At 71.2% G+C, this 16,998-nt stretch overlaps 1 protein-coding gene across 3 annotated transcripts; it reads right to left on the reverse strand.

Annotated features, from left to right (window-relative positions):
- Positions 1-810: 810 nt before the first annotated feature.
- Positions 811-13,059, reverse strand: DPF1 (double PHD fingers 1). 3 transcript variants are annotated; one of them, XM_065571390.1, is made up of 12 exons: positions 12,913-13,059; positions 5,966-6,126; positions 5,289-5,381; positions 4,800-4,927; positions 4,538-4,627; positions 4,246-4,324; positions 3,677-3,808; positions 3,136-3,186; positions 2,366-2,485; positions 2,014-2,126; positions 1,647-1,728; positions 811-1,570 (listed from the first exon to the last, which is right to left on the reverse strand). In XM_065571390.1, the coding sequence occupies exons 1-12, from the start codon at positions 12,993-12,995 to the stop codon at positions 1,500-1,502; spliced, it is 1,203 nt and encodes a 400-aa protein (XP_065427462.1). In that variant the 5' UTR covers positions 12,996-13,059; the 3' UTR covers positions 811-1,499. The 3 variants fall into 3 exon arrangements, with proteins under 3 accessions (XP_065427462.1, XP_065427461.1, XP_065427463.1); XM_065571389.1 differs by having other exon boundaries at positions 5,274-5,381; XM_065571391.1 differs by lacking the exon at positions 12,913-13,059 and adding an exon at positions 9,215-9,502 and having other exon boundaries at positions 5,274-5,381.
- Positions 13,060-16,998: the final 3,939 nt, after the last annotated feature.

Genomic DNA, 16,998 nt, shown 5'->3' on the forward strand with positions numbered 1-16,998 from the left:
TCGCCTGCAGGGCCGGAATCGGCTGGGACGCAGCCATGGGACGGGTGCCCCTAGCAGCAGGGACCTGCCCTCTGTGGGGAGGCCTTAGACCTCCCCCCCACAGGGGTGAAATGACCGGCGCAAAGGGGGCCCTGCATTCGGCCCTGCTGCAGAGCGACGAAAATCCCCTTTAAATCCCCCACCACACACACACCGTGACCTCAGCAGGGCCTGCTCCCCTAACACATGTAACCAGTAACCCGGGGGGGGGGGGGGCTCTTCACCCTCCCCTCTGGGACCGACCCACAGCCTGGCTCTAGCCGCTCGACCCCCACCAGAGCCCGGCCTAGCCAAGGGATTGTTGCTTGGTCCTCTTTGGGATGGGGGGGGGGGTTGTGTGCTTACACACACACACACCCCGGGGAGGGCAGAGATTAATCCGGCAGCTGGGGGTATAATCAGGGTAAAAAGTAGGTCACAGCTGAAGGCTGCCACCAGCCCCCCCCGTACACTCCCCCCAGGGCTGGGGGGGCAAATCCGGCAGCTGACTCCCAGGTTGCTGTGATGCCTGGGGCTGGCCTCACCCCAAATGCCCTGTATGCACCCCCCCACCCCCGTCCCTGCAGCCAGGACGCCTGGGTTCTCCTGCCGGCTTTGGGAGCCAGGACGCCTGGGTTCTCGTGCCAGCTCTGGGAGGGGAAAGGGGGCAGGGGGCGGGGAGCCAGGACGCCTGGGTTCTCGTGCCAGCTGTGGGAGGGGAGGGGGGGGGCTGGGAGCCAGGACGCCTGAGTTCTCGTGCCAGCTCTGGGAGAAAAGACACTGAGGCCGGGCCACTGACCATGTTTTAATGCACAGAACAATCCAAGCACATTGCAGACGGCAGCACCAGAACGACACCATGAACACAAAGGGGGAGGGAAAGCCGGGGGGGGCAGTGCTGGCTGCCGGAAGTGCCCATCTCCTGCCCCCGGCAGCTTTGGGGGTTTTACACTTCCCCTCCCCCCTTTTTTGAACCAGGAACAACAGAAAATAAACACCCACATCAAACAGCTTCTGGGAGGGGCACTGCCCCCCCACGGTTCCTCTTGCACTAAAATAAATACCCCCCGGCGGGGGGGGCTGGAATGGGGGAGCAGCAGTGGATGTGCTAATCCCCCCCCCAGCACTAAGGGCCTGTGCTGGAACAGCTGGGGGGGGCAGTGCTCTTCCCCCCTCCCCCCCCCCGTGACTGTCCCCTCCCCCAGCCCTGGGAGAAGGAAAAAAAAACCAATTCTATTTTCACATCATGCAAATACCCCTTCCCCTGGACCCCCCCCAGCCAGTCGGGGGGGGTCTCTGGGGAGCAGCCCCCCCCCCCCGGGAGCACCCAGGCCTAGCACTGGCCCCACCCCCCACCTGCGGTTATGGCTTTGAGGAGGATTTTGGCTGAGGGGTTGCAGAGGAGGCCCCCCCCGGGGGTGCTGGAGTCGGGGGGGGGGGTCTCTCGCTCTGGTCACGGTGCCCCCCCCCAGCAGGTGGCTCTAGGTGAGCGTGATGTAAGCCGAGGCCTTGTCCTTCAGCTGCCGCAGACAGAGATAACAGCTCCAGCTCCCTGGGGGGCGGAGAGAGCGTCAGCCTAGCCCCCCAGCCTCCCCCCCCGGCCCCGCCCCCGCCCCTGCCCAGCTCACCTTCGGGGGGCTCTGCCATGGGGGGGCTCAGGCAGTACATGTGGTAGCCCCGGTCGCAGTCGTCACAGAACAGCAGCTGGTCCTGCCGGGGGGGGCAGGAAAGGCAGGTCAGTGGGGAGCAGCGACACCAGCCCGGGGCGGGGGGCTGGGCAGAGGGGGATGGATGGGAGCAGTGGGAGGGGGGGAATCGGGGCTGAAAGGGGTGCAGGGAGTGGGGGGACATGGGGGGGGCTCAGGGCTGGCGGGTGCAGGGAGTGGTGGGACATGTGGGGGGGGGCTCAGGGCTGGCGGGTGCAGGGAGTGGGGGGACATGGGGGTGGGGGCTCAGGGCTGGCGGGTGCAGGGAGTGGGGGGCCGGGGGGCTCACGTCGTTCTCCGAGGTACCACAAAGGCTGCAGGATTTGCACTCGATGCACTGCCAGCGGTAGGTGCGCACGGCCGCTGTCATGTTCACTGTGAACTGTAGACATGAGGGGTGACCTGCAGGGGCGACAGAGCAAGGAGCGTCGGGGGGGTGGGGGTGATGGCCCAGAGCGAGAGATTCTCCCCCCGCCGGGGCGGGGCCAGGCCAGGCTGAGACCCAACAAACTCAGGGCACCAGCCACGGGCGTCCCAGAGCAGCTCCCGTCACCCCCCTGCAGAGCAGGGCCCAGCCCCTCCTGCAGGGACAGCGCGACCGGACGCCCCGGCTCTGTGCCCCCCGGCCCCGCTGGCGTTACCTGAGCGCCCGCAGTCGGCGCAGGAGATGAGGTCCTCGGGGCAGCCGGTTTTCTTGGCCCCGCCCAGGCAGAAATCACAGTAGCCGTTGGGAATGACGGAGCCGTCCGGAGCTTTCTTAGCTGGAAAACAGCAAGGGGACTTGGAGATGAAGGGGGTGCAGCAGCCCCCCCACCCCCCGGCCCTGGGGCGCCCGACACGGCCTGGTTCCAACGGGGAAGCCCCAGGTTACGCAACAAGCCTCCCACTGCTGCGAGCTTCCTCAGCACAGTGCCCTGGCAGCCTGACGCCGCCCCAGCCGCTGCGGGGATCCGGCTTTGTGCGTTTTGCTCCCCTCTCCGGCTGGGAAGGGGCAGCCCAGCCTTGGCCCCAGGGCCAGCCCCGGAAGGGTCCCAGCTGTGCACGACACGGGCAGCTCCAGGGGGGCGTCGGGGCGGGGGGCCGGGAGAGCCACTCTGGCTAGGCCCCCAATCTGAGTTCTCCAAACCACCCCCAGCAAATGGGATTTGGCTCCCTCGTGTCTCAGATCACAGCCCCCCCCACACCCGCCCCACAGCCCCAGGGGGCGCTGGGCTGCAGGGCGGAGGGTTCAGCAGGAGGTGGGGGGCACTGCGTGCCGGGGGAGTGGTGGGAGGCACTGGGGGCTGGGGGCAGTCTCCCCAGGCTGGCCCCGATGCCCCAGTCACTTTCGTCCTCTCCAGGTCATGTTCAAGGCCCTGCACTGGGGGGGGGGGGAGATGGGCTCTGCCCCCGCCGGGGTTTGAGGGGTTACCTGTGTGTCTGCGCTGGTTCTCGGGGACCCAGTTCAGTTCTTTGTAAAACTCTGACAGGAACAGCACAAACCAGACAGAGAAGGAGGTTAAACCCAGACCCACCCCCCGCCAACAGCCGATGATTGGGGGGAGCCCCCCACCCCACCTAGGCACCCCTGACAAGAGCGTGGGCCCTGGGGGGAGGGGCACTGTCTTACGAGCCCCCAGGAACCTCCGAGGGGGGGCTGGGCATGGAGCACGGGATAGACTGGGGCCAGGCTGGATCCCCATCCCGCTGCCCCCCAGGGGGCTGGTCACCCCCAAACTGCCCCCCACTGAATTATTGGAAACCAGCCCCCCCGCACTGACAGTGACCCGGCTGTGGGGCCCTGCTCCCCCCCCCCCGACAGTGACCCGGCCGTGGGGCCCTGCAGGCCTCTCCCCCGACAGTGACCCGGCCGTGGGGCCCTGCTCCCCCCCCAACAGTGACCCGGCCGTGGGGCCCTGCTCCCCCCCCCCCCCCCCCGACAGTGACCCGGCTGTGGGGCTCCCGGGGCTCACGCTTGTGGTTGTTCTTGCGGTGCAGGGGCAGGGGGTGTCGCTCCGCGTTCTCCTCGCCCTCCTCCTCCGCCAGGTGGGTGTGGGTGTAGTGATAGCTGAGCCCCGGGCGGTTCTTGTAGCGCTTCCCGCAGACTGGTGGGGGGGGGCAGGGTCAGAGCCCCCAGAACCAGCCCCCCCACGGCCAATCCCCTGGGCTGGGAGCTGAGGGTGTGCGCCCTGCCTTGCGTCCCGGACGCCTGGGTCCCATCCGCCCCCTCCCTCCCCCCCCCACAGCTGTGGGGCCCCCTAGTGCCCAGCGCCCTGCCTTGCGTCCCGGACGCCTGGGTCCCATCCACCCCTTCCGTCCCCCACACATAGGTGTGGGGCCCCCTAGTGCCCCACGCCCTGGGTCCCATCCGCCCCCTCCCCCCCACACAGCTGTGGGGCCCCCTAGTGCCCAGCGCCCTGCGTTGCTGTCCCGGATGCCTGGGTCCCATCCGCCCCCCAGAGCTGGAGGCTGTGGGGCCCCCTAGTGGTGAGTGCCCTGCATTGCCGTCCCGGACGCCTGGGTCCCATCCCCACACACTCACTGTCGCAGACGTAAGGCTTGTCACGGTCCTCCAGTGAGGTGGCGTCCTGCCTCTTCCGCATGCCCCCGATCCCGTAGGCCTGGGGGGCCGGGAATGGGGTGAGATGCAGCCGGACAGGCTCCCCAGCTCCCGCCCCAGGGCCAGCACAGAGCCAACGGGGGTGGGAGCGCCCCGGGGGGGCCTGGGCTCCCACCATCTCCTCCTCTCCCATACACCCCGCACCCCTGCCCCCTTCTCTGCAGCTCCCCCATAGACCCCCAGCTCCCCCTCCCCCATAGACCCCCTGCCCCACCTTGCCCTTGGCCTTGTTCTTGCGTCGGGGGATGTCGTCCTCCAGGTCGTCGCCCTCCAGGTCGTGGGGGAACTCGCCCGCCTGCTGCTTCTGCCACACACGGAGGGGGGAGTCAGAGCCGGGGGGGGGGGTCAGAGCCTTGGCTCCCCCACCCCACGGCACCACCCCGCCAGGGAGCCCCCCAGGGATAGGATGGAGGCAGGGACCAAACCTGAGGGGGGCTCGCCCCTGGGAGGGATTGGGGGGCTGGGGGGGTCCTCACCTGACAGTCCAGCACCAGCTCCTCCTCCTTCAGCTCCGTTTTCTTGTCCCCGGTCTCGGCGCAGAGAAGAGCCTCCAGCACCGGCCCCTCCGGGAGCCCCCCCTCCTTCTTCAGGGGGGCCTCGCAGTCTGGGGGGGCGGCACGTTAGAGCGGCTGGGCCGGGCCCCCAAATACAGGCTCCCCGGCGCTCCGACACCTTGGGAGAGACCCCGATAGCGCCCCCCCACCCCCGGCTCCGATCTCCCTCAGCGTTACCATGGAAACCAACTGAGCCCCCAACCCCAGCCGCCCCTGCCCCCCCAAAGCCCCTGGTGGGGGAGGGGGTGATCTGGGGGCCACAACAGGGAGGGGCTGAGAGCACCAGGATGAAACTCTTCCCCCCCCCCGGTCCCTCATGTCCCCATCCCCTGTTCCCCCTCCTCCCGCTCCCCCTCCCCCAACCCCCGTCCCCCCCCCCCCCCCCCCAGTTCTTACCAATCTTGAACTCACAAGGCCTCAGACGTGGATCCTCCAGGATGTTCAGTCGCCGTTTCTTGCGCCAGCAGCGGGCCGGGTACGTGTAGATCTGCCCCGGGGCCAGGCCTAGGAGGGGGGAGGGGTATGTGACATGAGCCCCAAGATTCCCCCCCCAACCCCCAGTGTTCACAGCCCCACGGCTCGGCTGCAGGGGCTGCTGGCCAAGAAGGGGGAGCTGTGGGTTGGGAGTGAGGGGCATCGGCAGGGCTGGGGGGGGGGGGGCAGGGCTGGGCTGGCAGGGGCTGCGGGTCGGGAGTGAGGGGCACCGGCAGGGCTGGCAGGGGCTGCGGGTCGGGAGTGAGGGGCACTGGCAGAGCTGGGGGGGACAGGGCTGGGCTAGCAGGGGCTGCGGGTCGGGAGTGAGGGGCACCGGCAGGGCTGGGCTGGCAGGGGCTGCAGGTCGGGAGTGGGGGCACCGGCAGGGCTGGGGTGGCAGGGCTGGGCTGGCAGGGGCTGTGGGTCGGGAGTGAGGGGCACAGGCAGAGCTGGGGGGAGCCCAGGGCTGGGCTAGCAGGGGCTGCGGTTCGGGAGTGAGGGGCACCGGCAGGGCTGGGCTGGCAGGGGGCTGCGGTTCGGGAGTGAGGGGCACCGGCAGGGCTGGGCTGGCAGGGGGCTGCGGGTCGGGAGTGAGGGGCACCGGCAGAGCTCACCTGGTCCCCGGTGGGTCTTTTCCATCCAGATGTAGCAGTTGCTCTGGGCCACGCCGGTCTGCGAGTCGAGGAAGGGCAGGCGCATACTGCGCTCGGCGCAGAGCCGCGCATTGTAGCTGCGACAGTGCTCGATGGCCTCGCGGTAGAACTCCTCCCCCAGGCTGGCGAGACGGGGGGGGTCGGAGGGGTCAGGGGGGCTGAGGCCGGCCCGACCCCCCTCCTGACCGCCAGAGCCTCCCCCAACCCCCCGATGCTGCCCCCCACCCCTGAGCATCTGCACCCCCCAAATCCCAGCATCTCCCCCCCGCCCCAGGGCCGCACAAGCCCCTAATGAGACCAGATCATCCCCCCCCCCCGGCAGCCCACGTGGACCCAGACGTCCGGGGCAGCGAGTCCCAGGCAGGGTGGGGGGCACGGACACCGGGACGAGGATCGCCCACACTCAGCCCCCCACCACCTCTACTATGGCTAATGGGGAGGGAAGGACCCAGTGGGTCAGAACGGAGGGACCCCGAGCACAGGTCACCCCTCCACAGCCTTTCCCCTCCGCCAGCTCAGGGGCAGCACCAGACACCAGCGCCGAGCAGGGGCTGCGGGTCGGGAGTGAGGGGCACCGGCTGGGCTGGGGGGACAGGGCTGGGCTAGCAGGGGCTGCGGGTCGGGAGTGAGGGGCACCGGCAGAGCTGGGGGGGCAGGGCTGGGCTGGCAGGGGCTGCGGGTCGGGAGTGAGGGGCACAGGCAGAGCTGGGGGGGCAGGGCTGGGCTGGTAGGGGCTGCGGGTCGGGAGTGAGGGGCACCGGCTGGGCTGGGGGGGTGTTGCGGGGGGTTACTGGGTGGTACTTAATCTTGCTGCTCACATGCTCGAAGAATCCCTAAATAATCCCTCTCCCAACCCCTCCCCTGTTCCAGGCCCCCCCATCTCCCAGCTGCACATGACCCATCGGCGCCACCAGCCCGACCCGGGCGCTGCCCATCCGCACGTGGCCCATCAGCGCCACCAGCCAGTCCTTGGCGCTGCCCACCCGCACGCGGCCCATCGGCGCCACCAGCCCGACCCGGGCGCTGCCCATCCGCACACGGCCCATCGGCGTCACCAGCCCGACCCGGGCGCTGCCCAGCCGCACGCGGCCCATCGGCGTCACCAGCCCGACCCGGGCGCTGCCCATCCGCACGCGGCCCATCGGCGTCACCAGCCCGACCCGGGCGCTGCCCACCCGCACGCGGCCCATCGGCGCCACCAGACCGACCCGGGCGCTGCCCACCCGCACGCGGCCCATCGGCGCCACCAGCCCGACCCGGGCGCTGCCCATCCGCACGCGGCCCATCGGCGTCACCAGGCCGACCCGGGCGCTGCCCACCCGCACGCGGCCCATCGGCGCCACCAGCCCGACCCGGGCGCTGCCCACCCGCACGCGGCCCATCGGCGCCACCAGCCCGACCCGGGCGCTGCCCATCCGCACGCGGCCCATCGGCGCCACCAGCCCGACCCGGGCGCTGCCCATCCGCACGCGGCCCATCGGCGCCACCAGCCAGTCCCGGGCGCTGCCCAGCCGCACGCGGCCCATCGGCGTCACCAGCCAGTCCCGGGCGCTGCCCAGCCGCACGCGGCCCATCGGCGCCACCAGCCAGTCCTGGGCGCTGCCCAGCCGCACGCGGCCCATCGGCGCCACCAGCCCGACCCGGGCGCTGCCCATCCGCACGCGGCCCATCGGCGCCACCAGCCCGACCCGGGCGCTGCCCATCCGCACGCGGCCCATCGGCGCCACCAGCCCGACCCGGGCGCTGCCCATCCGCACGCGGCCCATCGGCGCCACCAGCCCGACCCGGGCGCTGCCCATCCGCACGCGGCCCATCGGCGCCACCAGCCCGTCCCGGGCGCTGCCCAGCAGCACGCGGCCCATCGGCGCCACCAGCCAGTCCTGGGCGCTGCCCATCCGCACGCGGCCCATCGGCGCCACCAGCCAGTCCTGGGCGCTGCCCATCCGCACGCGGCCCATCGGTGCCACCAGCCAGTCGTGGGCGCTGCCCACCCGCACGCGGCCCATCGGCGCCACCAGCCCGACCCGGGCGCTGCCCACCGGCACGCGGCCCATCGGCGCCACCAGCCCGACCCGGGCGCTGCCCAGCCGCACGCGGCCCATCGGCGCCACCAGCCAGTCCTGGGCGCTGCCCACCCGCACGCGGCCCATCGGCGCCACCAGCCCGACCCGGGCGCTGCCCATCCGCACGCGGCCCATCGACGCCACCAGCCAGTCCGGGGCGCTGCCCATCCACACGCGGCCCATCGGCGCCACCAGCCCGACCCAGGCGCTGCCCAGCCGCACGCGGCCCATCGGCGCCACCAGCCAGTCCCGGGCGCGGCCCAGCCGCACGCGGCCCATCGGCGCCACCAGCCAGTCCTGGGCGCTGCCCATCCGTCCGACCCTCTGTCTGTCCATCCACCTACACAGGAGCATCAGTGCCCTGCCCAGCTCCCCCCTCACCCCCCGTCGCAGCCCGAACCGTCGCCCGCTCCCCGGCGATGCCCCCGGACACAGCCCAGGACGGTGGCAGGCGAAGGGTCCAAACCCCGGGCACAGACGCTCCAGGTCGGGTAGTGATCGCTGGGGTGGCCAGGCCGGGGGGTCCGACTGAAGGGGGTTGGGACGGGGGTCCCGTGTGCGGCTGCGGGGGGGAGGGGGAGCCAGGCTGCGGGGGGGGCCAGGCCGGGGGTCCGGATGCGGGGGGCGCGGGGGGGTGTCCGGCTGCGGGGGGGGGCAGGCCGGGGGGGTCCCGGGTCCGGCTGCGGGGGGGGAGGGGGAGCCAGGCTGCGGGGGGGGGGCAGGCCGGGGGTCCGGCTGCGGGGGGCGCGGAAGTGGAGGGGGAGGCAGGCTGCGGGGGGGGCCAGGCCGGGGGTCCGGCTGCGGGGGGGGGCCCGGGCCCGGCTGCGGGGGGCGCAGAGGGGGAGGGGGAGCCAGGCTGCGGGGGGGGCCAGGCCGGGGGTTCGTCTGCGGGGGGTGCGGGGGGGTCCCGGGTCCGGCGGCGGGGGGCGCGGAGGGGGAGGGGGAGCCAGGCTGGGGGGGGGCCAGGCCGGGGGTCCGGCTGCGGGGGGCGCGGAGGGGGAGGGGGAGCCAGGCTGCGGGGGGGGGCCAGGCCGGGGGAGTCCCGGGTCCGGCGGCGGGGGGCGCGGAGGGGGAGCCAGGCTGCGGGGGGGGGGGGGCAGGCCGGGGTTCCGGCTGCGGGGGGGCCCCGGGCCCGGCTCGGACTCACCCCCGCAGCGGCTCCTGCAGGGCCGATCCCATCCCGCGCTGGCCCCGGACTCCGGCCGGTTTCATTCATTCCCCAGCCGGGGGGAGCCCATCGCGCCCCCCCCCCCCACCGCGCCCCGGTGCACGCTGGGAGATGCAGCCCCCCCGCCCACCCCCCGCGCCCCCCTGGCTGCGGCCCTGCCCCGGGGCCCCTCCCGGGCTGCGCGAGGCGGCGCTGGGCCGGGGGGGCCACGGGGGGGCGCAGGGGGGGGTCACAGCTGGAAGGGGGCAGGGACTACAGCTCCCAGCATGCCTCGCGTTTGACAGCTGGCAGGCCCGCCTCCCGAGGGGCCGGATTGGCTGGGCCTGGGGAAGGGGGGGTCCGTCAGTGAGGGAGGGGCCTGGGGGGCTCAGGGAAGGTGCCAAAGGGAAGGGGGCGGAACCGGAGGCACAGCCCCCCTCTGCCCCCCTCTGCATCCCGGCCCAGCCCCCACTCAGGGCCAGGAGGTTGGAGGGTGCCAGGGGAGATGGGGGTTGTGAGCGGAGCCCCCTCCCTGCACCCCCCCTGCAACTGCAGCCCCCCAGGCTCAGGGCGGGGGGCTGCTGGGGGGATGGTGCCAGAGGGATTGGGGGGCCAGGTTACACTGGGGTGCCAGGCTGATCTCCAGGACAGGCCCCACCTCTGACCTCCCCACCCCCTTGTAGCATCTGGAGTCTCCAGCAGTGGGGGCGGGGGGGGGAGAAGCCTCCTTCAGTGGATGGCATGAGGTTGCGGGGACAGCAGTCCTGGCTCCCAGCCCTGCCCCCCCCCCCCGCTCTAACCACCAGCCCCCACTCCCCTCCCAGAGCCAGGGAGAGAACCCAGGAGTCCTGGCTCCCAGCCCTGCCCCCCCCCCCCGCTCTAACGACCAGCCCCCACACCCCTCCCAGGGCTGGGAGAGAACCCAGGAGTCCTGGCTCCCAGCCCCCCCGCTCTAACCACCAGCCCCCACTCCCCTCCAAGAGCCAGGGAGAGAACCCAGGAATCTGCTCCCTGTGTGACATTAGGCACTTTGTCTTTGGGCCTCTGTTTTCCATCTGTAACATGGGGATAATGATCCTGCCCTTTTCTGTTCAAGCTGCGAGCTCTGGGCACAGGGACCGCATCACTGTCGGGCCAGCGCCCGGCCCAACGGGGCCTGATCTCGGTTAGGATCTGGCAGCGCCCGGCCCGACGGGGCCTGATCTCAGCTGGGGTCTGGCAGCACCCGGCCCGACGGGGCCTGATCTCAGCTGGGGTCTGGGCGGCGCCCGGCCCGACGGGGCCTGATCTCAGCTGGGGTCTGGGCGGCGCCCGGCACGATGGGCCCTGATCTCGGTTGGGGTCTGGGCGGCGCCCGGCGCGATGGGCCCTGATCTCGGTTGGGGTCTGAGCAGCGCCCGGCGCGATGGGCCCTGATCTCGGCCGGGGTCTGGGCAGCGCCCGGCGCGATGGGCCCTGATCTCGGCCGGGGTCTGGGCAGCGCCCGGCGCGATGGGCCCTGATCTCGGCCGGGGTCTGGGCAGCGCCCGGCGCGATGGGCCCTGATCTCGGTTGGGGTCTGGGCGGCGCCCAGCGCGACGGGGCCCCAATCTCGGTTGGGGTCTGGGCAGCGCCCGGCCCGATGGGGCCCCGATCTCGGTTGGGGTCTGGGCAGCGCCCGGCGCGATGGGGCCCTGATCTCGGTTGGGGTCTGGGCGGCGCCCGGCGCGACGGGGCCTGATCTCAGCTGGGGTCTGGGCGGCGCCCGGCGCGAGGGGCCCTGATCTCAGCTGGGGTCTGGGCGGCGCCCGGCGCGATGGGGCCCTGATCTCGGTTGGGGTCTGGGCGGCGCCCGGCGCGATGGGGCCCTGATCTCGGTTGGGGTCTGGGCGGCGCCCGGCGCGATGGGCCCTGATCTCAGCTGGGGTCTGGGCGGCGCCCGGTGCGATGGGGCCCTGATCTCGGCCGGGGTCTGGGCGGCGCCCGGCGCGATGGGCCCTGATCCCGGTTGGGGTCTGGGCAGCGCCCGGCGCGACGGGGCCCTGATCTCGGTTGGGGTCTGGGCAGCGCCTGGCGCGACGGGGCCCTGATCTCGGCCGGGGTCTGGGCAGTGCCCGGCGTGACGGGGCCCCGATCTCGGTTGGGGTCTGGGAGGCGCCCGGCGCGACGGGCCCCGATCTCGGTTGGGGTCTGGGAGGCGCCCGGCGCGACGGGCTCTGATCTCGGCCGGGGTCTGGGCGGCGCCTGGGACAGGGGACCCCCAGCGCAGGACAATCTCCCCTCTCCTTGGAGCCTGGGGCCGCTGGGAAGCCGGGGCCGGGGCGGGCACCTCCCTGCTTGGTGCAGATCCCCCAGGTCCAGGGGCCCGGGGGGGCAGGGCTGGGGAAGATGGAGGCGGCTGCGCGGGGATAATGAGATGCTAATGAGGGCCCTGCTGTCTGCGTGATGAGGCACCTGAGCAGCTGCCATTCGCTCGCTCGCGAGGGGTTAACCCTTCGGCCGCCGGCGGGGCCCCGGCTCCCGGCTCCCCCCCGCGGGGCGTGGTTACATCAGTGGCTGGAACCCAGGAGTCCTGGCTCCCAGCCCCCCCTGCTCTAACCACTAGGACCCCCCCCCCCAGCTGGCGATAGAACCCAGGAGTCCTGGCTCCCAGCCCCCTCTGCTCTAACCACTACGACCCCCCCCCCCCAGCTGGGTATAGAACCCAGGAGTCCTGGCCCCCAGCCCCCTGCTCTAACCACTAGACCACCACCACCCAGGAGTCCTGGCTAAGCAGTTTTACCCTGGCACTGGGATGGGGGTCTAATGTTAGAGAATGGGGGACGGGCAGTCCGGACTCCTGGGTTCTAGCCCCACCTCTGCTACAGACCTTTAGCAAGTCCCTGCCTCACGGTGCCTCAGTTTCCCCCGACCCAGGAGCCGAGTACCCTTAAACACGTCACTGGGGTGCTTAGGACAGAGCCATCTCCGGCCAAGCAGGGAGGGGCTGGGACTGCCCCCCTCAGCCCCCCAAATGCCTCCTCCCGTGAGAGCAGCAGTGACCCCCCCCGCATTGCCAATCAGCCAGGCCCGGGCCAAACCCACTGCCCCTCTCCTGAGCGGGCGGAAGGACAGAGGCGGCGGTGATGGGTGTGTCTGGGGATGGACAGACGGGGGGGGGGGGCGGTTGTGCAGGGCGGGAGGGATGGAGATAGGTGGGGGGGGCTGGCGATGGACCCAGGGAGCCGGAGGGGGGGGGGGGACTGGCTGGAGACGGACACACAGGAGGATGTGGGGATGGATGGGGGGTCGGGGAGTGGGGCACGCCGGCGGGGGGGGGGGGCGGGGAGTGGGGCTGGCTCTGGCCCAGGCCCCTGACCCCAAAGGAACTTTGTCTCCCTGGCACCGCGAGAGCCGCCCCCCCCCGCTGTCTGGGCCGGGGGCTCGGCCCCGCCCCCTGCCCACCGGCCTGAATCCGGCGCCAGCGGTGACACCCCCGCCCCCCGCCGCACAATGGAATTTGCAGCCCCCCCGGCGCTCCCCCCCGGCACAAGCGAGCCCCGAGGCCCCGCGCGCCCCCCGGGACGGGATTCAAACGGGGGGGGGGGGGGGGCAGCAGGAGGGGCTGGGCTGGGGGTGGGGTTATTGGGGGGGCATCAGCTGCACAATAGAGGCGCCCCCCACTCCGCTCCCCCTGGCCCGGCCCGGCCCGGCTCGGCTCGGCTCGGCCCGGTACTCACGACTTGAGCGGGTTGTGCACCGCCGCGGCCATCCCCGCAGCCCGGCTCCCCGCTCGGCTCGGCGGAGCTCGGTACAATTTCATTCATTCTCCGGGGCTGATGTGGGGCAGGGGCAGCCAATCAGGGGCCTCCCAAAACTCCAGGTGCATCCTGGGAAATGTAGTCCAGCCTGCAGCCCCTCCCCCCCAGGTGAGGCAGGCAGGGCCCGTGCGCCCTCCCCCGCCCCGGGAGGAGGCAATTACACCCCCCGGGGGCTTCACTGCGGGGGGGGGGTCCCCAGAGCACTGGCTGGGGGTGACTCGTGACAGGGCGGGGGGCACAGGTGCGGGGATCATGGCAGATTGGGGGGGGGGTGAGCTCAGGGGGGGTCACATGCCAGACGGGCAGCATCTAGACTGATGCTCCAGCCCAAAGCACGGACACGCGTCAGGGCCCCGTCGCGCCGTGCACTGCCCAGACCAGGGCCCCGTCACCTGGGTCCCAGCCAATGTCCAGCCCCCAGGCCAGCCCCACCCCGACACCAAACCCACTTCCCTCCCTGGATGAAAGGGACTTGTCCCAAGACTTCCCCTGCTGCAAACTCTGCCTGGGCCGGAAGGCCCCGGTCACCGCTGGACGGGACCCCGGCACCGGCACATGCCCGGCACGCTGGGGTCCCGTGAGGGAATTGTTACCTGCTGGCCCTTTCCGTGTGCCCAAAGACACAGCTTGAAACAGAACCCAGGAGTCCTGGCGCCCAGCCGCCCCCGCCCCCTGCTCTAACCACCAGTCCCCACTCCCCTCCCTGCACCGGGGAGAGAACCCAGGAGTCCTGGCACCCAGCCCCCCCACCAGCACTCTAACCACCAGTCCCCACTCCCCTCCCAGCACTGGGGCGAGAACCCAGGAGTCCTGGCGCCCAGCCCCCCCACTCTAACCACCAGCCCCCACTCCCCTCCCAGAGCCGGGGAGAGAACCCAGGAGTCCTGGCACCCAGCCCCGTGCCCCGGCCTCTAGCTGACAGGTGTTATACGAGTGCTAGGTGTTGTGACTGGAGCAATGTCCCAGGCCCGGTGGGGCCCAGGCTGGTGCGTGGGGGTTTCTCCTGCCAGCCCTGGCCCTGCTGGGGGGTTCGCTTGGGGCATCCCAGGAGTTGGAAATTCTCCAACCTTCCTCTGCTGCAGGTCCTTTCCCCAGGCGGGCGCGGCTTAGCTGCCAGGGGAGGGCAGGCTCTACCGGCAGCCCATCCGAGCGCCCCCAGCTCCACCTAGCGAGAGCAACCCGCATGGCCCTGGCCTTCCTCAAGCCCCCCGCTGCCCTTCAGGGGCATTCGGAGACGAGCTGCCAGACCCCCACGCCCGGCGTGACACAGGAGCCCAGCCAGCCAATGGGAGCCCATTGGGATTACAGCAGTGCCCAGCCGGGGTTAGGGGCCCCATCACGCCGGGCGCTGCCCAGACCCCGGCCGAGATCAGGGCCCCGTCGCGCCGGGCGCTGCCCAGACCCCAGCCGAGATCAGGGCCCCATCACGCCGGGCGCTGCCCAGACCCCAACCTAGATCAGGGCCCCATCGTGCCGGGCGCCGCCCAGACCCCGGCCGAGATCAGGGCCCCGTCGCGCCGGGTGCTGCCCAGATCCCAACCTAGATCAGGGCCCCGTCATGCCGGGTGCTGCCCAGACCCCAGCCGAGATCAGGGCCCCCCATAGCGCCGGGCGCCGCCCAGACCCCAACCTAGATCAGGGCCCCATCGTGCCGGGCGCTGCCCAGATCCCAACCTAGATCAGGGCCCCGTCATGCCGGGTGCTGCCCAGACCCCGGCCGAGATCAGGGCCCCATCACGCCGGGCGCTGCCCAGACCCCGGCCGAGATCAGGCCTCGTCGGGCCGAGCGCTCCCCAGACCTCAGCCGAGATCAGGGCCCCGTCGCACCGGGCGCTCCCCAGACCCCGACCGAGATCAGGGCCCCGTCATGCCAGGCGCTCCCCAGACCTCAGCCGAGATCAGGGCCCCATCGGGCCGGGCGCTGCCCAGACCCCAGCCGAGATTGGGGCCCAGACCCAAAGGGAGACAAACCCTGCCCCCAAGGGCTCCCAGGTGGGATTTTTATCACCATTTCCCCCCTGGGGAAGCTGAGACAGGGACAGATGTGCGGACTTGGCCGCGGTCACTTAGGGAGTCGGTGGCAGAGGTGGGAACTGAACGTTGATCTCCTGGGTCCCAGTCCAGGGCCTCCCCTGTGATACATGGTGGGGCTGCACACGGCTGTTAAACAGCTGCCTTGCCCCCCTCCCCCCAAGAGGCACGTCTCCTTTAAGAGCCGGTGAGCATCTCCGGCTGCTGGTTACCTTAGCAACCACAAGTGATCTATTTCCTTATTCGAGATAAGGCAAATATATATATATATCTATCTGTCTCCCCTCCCCCGCTGCAGCCGGCGCAGCTCCGGGGGCTGATGGGAAATCGGCGAGGGGGGGGCCGTGCACTGGTTTGCACCCACCGGCGAGCTGGCCCATGACCCTGCAGTGGGAGGAGGGGCTGGGTGATGGAGCCCTCATGGGGCACTGCCCATATCCCACTGCTGACACCAATGTCACCCCCTACTGAGCAGGTGCGGGTGGATCCTGGCGGGAGGGGAGTCAGCGAGGCGGAGGCTGGGTGAGCGCAGGGTGTTAACATGTTTGTTTCCTCTCTGTAGCCCAGTCCAGTCCAGGAAGCCCCCAGGGATCCCAGCCAGCAGCGGTCTCCCCGAGAGTCGAAACTTGCTCGTACGCTGAGAAAAATCCCTTGGACGGCAGGGACAGATCGTGCCCCCAGGGGGCGCCGGTCGCACCCAACCACTGGCTTCTGTGCAATGAGTTCAGTCCGGCCTCAGCCCAGCCGGCAGGAATCGCCCCACATGCTCCCCGTGTCTGGCGGGGGAGGAGCTGGAACTGGAACCGGGGGGGGGGGAGCGCTGAGCTTTCTGGGGGCAGACTCCCTGGCACTGGTTGGGGGGGGGTTGCTCCGTAGCTGCCAGGACTGTACCCCCGCGGGGGACGGATTTGACACCAGTTGGACTCCTTCTATCACTCAGTGACCATCTGGATTTCAGGCCAGGGTAGCAGGGGCTGCAGGTCGGGAGTGAGGGGCACTGGCAGGGCTGGGGGGAGTCCAGGGCTGGGCTAGCAGGGGGCTGTGGGTCAGGAGTGAGGAGCACTGGCAGAGCTGGGGGGGGGCAGGGCTTGGCTAGGAAGGGGTTATGGGTTGGGAGTGAGGGGCACTGGCAGGGCCGGGCTAGCAGGGGCTGTGGGTCAGGAGTGAGGGGTGTGACGAACTGGGACTGTTCTTGCTGGGGTGTGTGAATGCTGACAGGGGAGTGTGACTAGGATGGTCTGCATCGGGGGATGGGAGCCGGCCCAAGGGAACATACCTGAGCTTGTAACATGAGAACCCAGGAGGGGGTTGGAGGTCAGATGACTCCGGGGCCCGGGAAACTGAACAAAGGCTGTGGGAGGGGTCGCTGAAGGGAGAGTGCTGGAAGCGAGCTGGAAGGAGGCTGGAGAGATGGCTGGGAGGCAGAGATGGCTCTGACCCCCCAAGGGGGTGGGCTGGCATGCCCTGGGACCCCAAGCTGGACCTAACTGAGGGGGGCCCTGTTGTCTGTGCCTGCAAGACCTGTCTTGGACTGTGTTCCTGTCATCCAAATAAACCTTCTGCTTTACTGGCTGGCTGAGAGTCATGGTGAATCGCAGGAAGCCGGGGGTGCAGGGCCCTGAGTTCCCCAATACTCCGTGACAAGGGGCACCGGCAAAGTGGGGGGGAGGAGCAGGGCTGGGCTGGGCTAGCAGGGGGCTGCGGGTCGGGAGTGAGGGTCACTGGCAGGGCTGGGGGGGGCAGGGCCGGGCTAGCAGGGGGCTGCGGGTCGGGAGTGAGGGGCACCGGCAGAGCTGGGGGGGGAGCAGGTCTGGGGTAGCAGGGGCTGTAGGTGGGGAGTGAGGGGCACCGGCAGAGCTGGGGGGGGCAGGGCCAGGTTAGCAGGGGCTGCGGGTTGGGAGCGAGGGGCACCGGCAGAGCTCGCGGGGGCAGGGCTGGGCTAGCAGGGGGCTGCGGGTCGGGAGTGAGGGGCAC

Source organism: Chrysemys picta, chromosome 17 (assembly GCF_011386835.1).
Source record: "Chrysemys picta bellii isolate R12L10 chromosome 17, ASM1138683v2, whole genome shotgun sequence".
NCBI classification, from domain to species: Eukaryota; Metazoa; Chordata; order Testudines; family Emydidae; genus Chrysemys; species Chrysemys picta.